At 37.0% G+C, this 7,921-nt stretch overlaps 1 protein-coding gene across 1 annotated transcript; it reads right to left on the minus strand.

Moving 5' to 3' along the window:
• Nucleotides 1-6,985: 6,985 nt before the first annotated feature.
• LOC132676481 (olfactory receptor 5L1-like) lies at nt 6,986-7,921 on the minus strand. Its single transcript, XM_060628550.2, has one exon. It carries the CDS (start codon nt 7,919-7,921, stop codon nt 6,986-6,988), a length of 936 nt encoding a protein of 311 aa, XP_060484533.2.

Below are 7,921 nucleotides of genomic sequence, written 5' to 3' on the forward strand. Positions count from 1 at the left end.
TATACATATAGACGCAAATGAAGATGCACCCATAGAGATATGAATACACATGATAGAGATTCTTTAAGTGGTTGGTTGCAGAAATGATTACATTGTATGCTCTATATAAGGGAGATCTACCACTGAGGCCCTTCCTAAAGGAAAAGGCAAATAAAAATTGAGGGATTCTATTCTCTGCTCCCACTTCTAGACAGCACGAGGACTAGACTCATGACTTCTACACTTATGTGTAATGAAAATTGAGTGAAGAGGTTCTGGAATGGAAGCATATCTTGGTATCTTCTCGGTCTCTTGAGCTAACCTTTAAGACATGGAAACATCACTTCCCTTAAGTCACAGTTTTTCATTACATGACCAAGAACAAAAACAAAACAAAGCAAAATACCTGACTTATTTGCCTACTTTTCAAAGAGGATATTCAACCTGGCAAATGTTTTTCTTCTTAATCTCCTAGGCTGATAATACAAAACCATTTCATAACAAACTCAAAACAAATCCAAAAGAATTCATCTCTTTTTCTAACCACAGAGAGTTCATAAGTCCTGACTCTCGATAACCATCTGGCAGGAACAGAAATGCAACCCTCAGCATTAATATGAAAATTAAGGACCCTCTCAATGGTCATACATGTTAGATGCTGTGATAGAGATCGGTCTGAAAAATGGGTGGTAAGAGATGAAATAGAGACAGAGAGAGAGAGAGAGAGAGAGAGAGAGAGAGAGAGAGAGAGAGAGGTACCATTTGCTTATTTAGCATTCTTTTACACACATCCATGTTTTATGTTACAGAGAAAACAGTTCTAAATTCACCATTAATTGTTCTGAATACCAAAACACAAAAGCACTCTAAACAGTAACTGCACAGAAATATGGGTCCTGTCAAAACATTCTCTAATTAGAAGAGAGTTGAGGGGCACCTAGGTGGCTTGGTCGGTTAAGCATCCGACTTCGGCTCAGGTCATGATCTCACGGTCCGCGAGTTCGAGCCCCGTGTCGGGCTCTGTGCTGACAGCTCAGAGTCTGGAGCCTGTTTCAGATTCTGTGTCTCCCTCTCTCTCTGCCCCTCCCCTGTTCATGCTCTGTCTCTCTCTCTGTCTCAAAAATAAATAAACGCTAAAAAAAATTTTAAAATAAAAAAAAGAAGAGAGTTGAGTTCAATATATCTTTAAAATAATTGTTTACAGACAAAATATATTCATTTCTATTTTCAAGTAACCAAAACCTAGTTCTTGCTAACAAACCTGAGTGACCTACGTTTTGTCCCTGGTGCTGAAGATATGAGTTGTATATAGTAGGCAGACACTTACTTATACTGTAATTTAAGCTCCTGGGGGATGGGCCCATTAAGCTCCAAAACAATTACTAATCTCTATGGTATAACAAAATACATAAAAATTAAACCAAGGTGACGTATGATATAACACAACTAATAGTTCATCTCTATGGAATATCATCAGGAAATTTATTTTTTAAATTATCCCAAATTGGGAAACAATGGTTTAAAACCACATATGCCTCCTCCCAGAATTTGTGGTGCTACATGATAGAGGTTACATTAAGTGTCGTATGTGTGGGACACAGCTCATATTGCCATAATGACATGCCATGCATATCTCTTAGAAGTTCTTCCTTTCTTATAACATTACAACATCCCCTAGATTCCTGTAGGGCACAGGGACACAGCTGCATCAGAATTCCTTTAAATAACAAAAAAATAATGACTCCAGTGGTCAGAAAACCATATAATAACTCACACTTGCTATGTGTTGGAACCCATTCTAACTATTATACAAATATTCACTTACTTTAGCTTCCTAGTAACCAGCCAGGAGAGCAATTCCAGTTTTTATGCTTATCTTACAGGCGGTTGAAACTTGGACACATTCAAAATAAATGATCAATAAAAGAAATTGAGGCCCATCTGGTTTTCCACCCATATGAATGTATAGAAAAAAATAAGTAAATCCAGAGAGATTTCTGAGACTGCATTTTTTTTCTAATGTATGTGCAATAGTGGAAGTCATCAAATGGGACCCCTCAGATATCTTTCCCAGATGTGTTCTTCTGACTTTGAAAGATCAATCTAAGCCACAGTTTTCCATTCGTCTCTGTGTATCACTGGCTGTGCACATAAATTTGTAAAGGTATATGTGGTAAAATGTAATTTCAAGGAAATAAATTGGTATTCTCTCAACTACCATATAATATGATTATATTTTACAAAATTGATGTGCCAAAGACGGCACCCAAGGCTGAGGAGACATTCCATCTGGTTCCCCATCTCCATCATTCTATGTAAGTGATATATTACATTGTTTTTCATATGTTAAACCAACTTCGCATTTCTGAGATAAATCTCCCTTGGTGTGGCTCATAAGCCTTTCATATGTTTCAGTGCATCTATTTTATCTTATTATTGGATACAAGGATTTGTTGAGAATTCTTGGGTTTGTATCCATAAGGGATTTTGGTTTCTGTTTTCCTCTGTGTGTTGTCTTTGTTTGGCTTTGGTATCAGGGTAATACTGATATAACTGCATGAATTGGAAAAAGGATCATGATCTCTATCTCCTAAATAAAGTAACTCACAATTGGTACCATTGCTTATGTAGTTATTTAGTAAAAGTAACTGGTGAAGCCATCTGTGTAACAACCAGTGTTATTGCCTACATAGATATTTAGTAATAGTAATTGTCTGGATATTGATGAAAGGAGTGTGAGAATATTTTCATTACAAATTGAATTTATTGTCACATATCTATTCAGATATTCAACTTCTTTGTCAGCTTGGGAAAATTTATCTTTTTCAAATCTGTCTGTATCATCTAAGTTGACTAAATTGTTGGCATAAAATTTTTGCAAGATTACTATCCTTACTAATTGTACTAATTTGTTTCTGGTTTCCTTTTCTCCTGGTAATTCTAGCTAAAATTTTGTCAATGGTAGTAATCTTTTCACAGTACAAACTCAATGATCTCTACTTTTTATTTTCCTACTTTATTGACTGATAATCTGGTCTTTATTATAACCTCCCTTGTTCTTTTTTCTTTTTCTTTTCTTTTTTTTTTTTTTGATTCTTAATGTGGAAACTAAGATTCTAATTTTGAGAGTTTTCTTCATTTCTAATACAGTTATTTAAAGACATATATTTCCCTCTAAACACTTAGAAGCATCTATTAAATTTCATAGGTTAGTTTTCATTTTCATCATTCTCTCCAATCAAGAACAATATAACATTTCTGCTACTTTTCTACAAGCGTTCCAGGTAAGTTCAAATCAAGTAAGTGACAATGTGTAAAGGAAGGCAGTTTCATATACGTGAATATATGCAAATATATAAGATAGTTTGGGTCATAATTATATAGTTCTATTTCTGAAATAAGTGGACTTTAATTAATTACTGTACGTTTAAGATCATAGAACCATTCCAAATTATTTCATGAACCAATATAAGGTTATTATCCAGTGTTTATGTTACCTTCAACAAACACAGCTATTATTTTTTCTCACAATAATTTCTGAACTAATTTGGGATTTACCAATGACAAAGAGTACCAAACAAAGGATACGTAAGTAATTCAAGCAAAATTAATGATAGAAGAAAGATAAATATGATGTCATAAGATTTTTGAAAATTAGACACCTTTATCTATGAGGCCATCTTATAATAAATATTACTACTACCAGAGAAAAGCTAATCTTTCCTAATAGACACAATAACCTAGGTTTGATTAATTACTTGTTAAGATTATAATTTACAAATGACAATTTAAAACAACGTTTAAGGAAAACAAATGGCTCGGAATACTTACAAGAAATCTATTCAAAAATGTTATGAAGACTGCCTAAAGAATTCTGAAGAAAAGAATTGAGATATGCCTTTGGTCAGGGGCCATGTCAATTAATAATATACTTATGCAAATTGACAGGTGATAAAAGGGAGCCTAAAACATAGAACATGAATATATTTGCTTTGTTTTTGTTCTCACTATTCTAGGAAACACGCTAATATTTCTAACCTTCTTGTAATATTTGCACCGTCCACACTGGAGCTCTTTTTGAAGGAATTGAGAATAGTAAGTGTATCTTACGCAAATTCTCATTCCTTCCAGCACCTAACAAGATACCTTGAATGCATATGACATAAAACAGTAGCTCACAATAGTGCTGAATCATTGGCTTTATTATTCATGCTCACCTCTCGAACATTGTTCCTGTTCTTTACTCCTGAATACACCTTGTGTCTTTCTCTTCTGTGTCTTTTCAAAACCTGCTCTTCCTTCAAGGTCAAGCAAAGGATGCACGCAATTATGAAATAATCTCTTTGATATCCACATATGATTTTGAAGTGTCTCCTGACCGAACATTATGATATTTACTAATACCACTGGCTTGTGAGGTTCTTGAAAAGAAGACTATGTATTTCTTTCCTGTCATCTATTTCACTGAATTTAAACTACAAAAGTGGCTGTGTATTTAACACCTGCAACCTATCGCTTAGCAGTGAAGAGAAGAGAATACAACTAGCATTTATTGCACATATACAATATGCCAGATATGTTGTCTACATTTTATTTTTTTTCACACGTCACTCCATGAATTACATCACATTATATCATTTTTGTAGATAAAGACTGGTTCAGATAAACCAACCCCGCCGATTTTATATTATCAGAGCCAGGTATGATTTCTCAGACCTAAAATTCATATTCTTCCCATTGTAAGTATTCTGTCTTTTGGAAAATCTAAAGTGATTTTTAAAAATGAGCTTGATTGACAGGTCCTTCAAAAATCACAGAAAGATGTTCTATAGTAACAGAGGTAAGTGTTTACCATTCACTATGAAAAAAAAAGTGTTAATTATTTTCTGACTGTGTCTTTGATGTCCTTATTTCTCAGTCTATAGATGAGGGGCTTCAACACGAGGATCACCACCGTACATAACAGGTATCACTTTGTGTGCCTGGAGGTTTAGGAGGTAGGGCAGAGACTAGGAGAAGAGAATGGTGCTGTAGAAAACGGTGATCCCGTCAAGTGTGAAGCTGACAGTTGAAGAAGATTTCCTGATGCTCACCTGCTGAATGTATCTGGAGAGGTGGCAGTGAAAACCCCATAAGATGGAAGGACGAAGAGCTCTGTGCTCACCTCATTGTGAGAAGCAGCGAGAAGCAACTGGCTGACGTAAGACTCAGAATAAGAAAGAGACATTAGTGAGGAGAACTCACAGAAGTAACTGATTGTGATGAACCACTAAAAGATACTTTGAAAGCAGAACATGTGAGTTTCAGGAAACATGCTACTCCCCATGCATATGATACAACCTGTAGTAGGGCACGGGGTTTCTGGGGTACAGCACCTGTGTAATACAAAGTGTTGCAAATGGCCACGAAGCTGTCACACACTGTCATAGCAGAATTAATTCAGGAACCACAGGGATGTAAAATAAAGTCCAGTATGCACCCTGAAAATGATCTTTTTCAGGTTTTTATTTAAATTCCACTTAGTTAACATACAGTGTAATATCAGTTCCAGATGTAGAATTCAGTGATTTATCACTAACATCCAACACCCAGTGCTCATCACAAGTGCCCTCCTTAGTACCCATCACACGTTTAATCCATTCCCCCAACCACCTCCCATCTGGCAACATTCAGTTTCTTCCCTATAGTTAAGAGACTATTCTATGGTTTAGCTCTCTTTTTTCTCCACTATGTTCATCTGCTTTGTTTCTTAAATTCCACATATGAGAGAAAATAATATGGTATTTGCCTTTGACTGACTTATTTCACTCAGCATAATCCTCTCTAATTCCATCCAGGTTGTTGCAAATGGCAAGATTTCACTCTTTTTGGTGGCTCAGTAATATTCCTCTCTCTCTCTCTCTCTCTCTCTCTCTCTCTAGATATAGATGATATAGATATAGATGATATATAGATATAGATACAGATATAGATACAGATATAGATATAGATATATCACATCTTCTTTGTCCATTCATCAGTTGATTGCCATTTAGGCTCTTTCCATATTTTGGCTTGAAAATGAAATATTTATGTTTTCTACAAATAGCTTAGAATTCCAATTTTAAGTGACAGCGTTTGTTCCAAATGGAGAGTTATAATGGAGACAAAAATTGAGGAAACAAACAACAAAAATGTGACAAGTGACCTAAGTCAGAAATGCAGCTACTTGTAGTAAGGGTTATTCAATGATGGCAAGTTTGTGTGTGTGTGTGTGTGTGTGTGTGTGTGTGTGTGTGCGTGCGCGCGCATGTGACCAAAAGTATATATGTAATATTAGGACAATATAAGGGAAGGAGAAGAGAGAAAGAGAAAACTATTTATGTGCCAGGGATTATTCTAGGCTCTTTGCACATGACATGCAATTTAATTTTACTAACATCCATGTGAAATAATTAAGATTAACTCCACTTTTTCAGATGACATACTATCTGAAGTTCCAAAAACACTGTACACTGAGACAAATAATAAGGAAAACAAAAAATAAGCAATAAATGTATCAAAAAGAATAAAAAGATAAAAATGACATGTGTGCATGTGGAAATCTCACTCTATGTATCAACTGTTGGACAAAGATGTGTTCTTCATTGTAAAATAGCAGGAATTCAATTTTGAAAAGGAATGAATTTTCCATCATAGATACTGAAAGAAAGCATGATTCTCAAGAGTTCTTCATTAAGCTTATGAAGGTTATAGATCAAACCAAAGATGTCTTAAAAATCCATTACTCCTATCCATTTCAAAGATTATAGACTGAAGAAAAGAAAAGAAGTAGGCTTAAAATTTGAAATATACTCAGTCCTAACTTTGAGGCAAATGGAAGATTCATAATGGTAAGTGAATCAAAAAGAATCACTCTTAACTACCTACCCCCTGGCTCTACCCTCCACTCAAACACTACAACCACCCATTCACTGCTCAACCAGCCTGCCCTGTGGGAACTTGAGTCTCACAAAGAAAATATTTTCTAGGAAAATATTTTGGAGCTCACCATTCTTCTGAGCGCTTCTTTCACATCCTTGTTCCGCAGGCTATAGATGAGGGGGTTGAGCATGGGAATCACTACAGTGTAGAACACCGTGGCCACCTTGTCAGTATCCATACTGTTGCCAGAACTGGGCCGGCAGTAAGTGAAAAGGATTGTTCCGTGAAAGACAAGGATGGCTGTGAGGTGGGAGGCACAGGTGGAAAAGGCTTTGCGCCTTCCCTCGGCAGAGTGCAGCCTCAGGATGGTGATGAGAATTAGCAAGTAGGACGTGAGGATGATCACGATGGTGGTGATCTCATTGAAGGTGGCCACGATGTACAGCAGCAGTTCATTCATAGTGACATCAGAGCAAGCAAGGGATAAGAGAGGGGGCAGATCGCAAAAGAAGTGGTCAATCACATTTGATCTGTAGGATGGGATCTCCAGAGCGAAACACAAGTGGATCAGAGAACACACCATCCCACACAGGTAGCAACAAGACACCAGCTCCACACAGAGATTCCGGGACATGGTGACCGTGTACAGCAGTGGGTTGCAGATGGCCACGAAGCGGTCATAGGCCATGACCGCTAACAGGAAGACCTCACTTACCACGCATGTACAAAACAAGTAGAATTGCACGGTGCACCCCAGGAAGGAAATGGCTTTGTCCTCGTTTAAGGTATTAGTTAGCATCTTTGGCACGATGACGGTGGAGTAGCAAAAGTCCACAAAGGACAAGTGGCTGAGGAAAAAGTACATGGGAGTGTGAAGGTGAGAGCTGACCTGAATCACGGCCATCATGCCCAGGTTGCCCAGCACCGTGACTCCATAGATGAGAAGGAACACAGAGAAGAGGGCAACTCTCAACTCAGGGGCTTCTGAGAATCCGAGGAGAATGAACTCAGTCACACCGGAGCAGTTTTCCGTGCCCAT

Source organism: Panthera onca, chromosome D1, assembly GCF_046562875.1.
Source record: "Panthera onca isolate mPanOnc1 chromosome D1, mPanOnc1 haplotype 2, whole genome shotgun sequence".
NCBI lineage: Eukaryota > Metazoa > Chordata > Mammalia > Carnivora > Felidae > Panthera > Panthera onca.

What these genes read in the sequence shown, in the direction of transcription:
- LOC132676481 (XM_060628550.2), bottom strand. Translation starts at nt 7,921, where the DNA reads ATGGGCACGGAAAACTGCTCCGGTGTGACTGAGTTCATTCTCCTCGGA.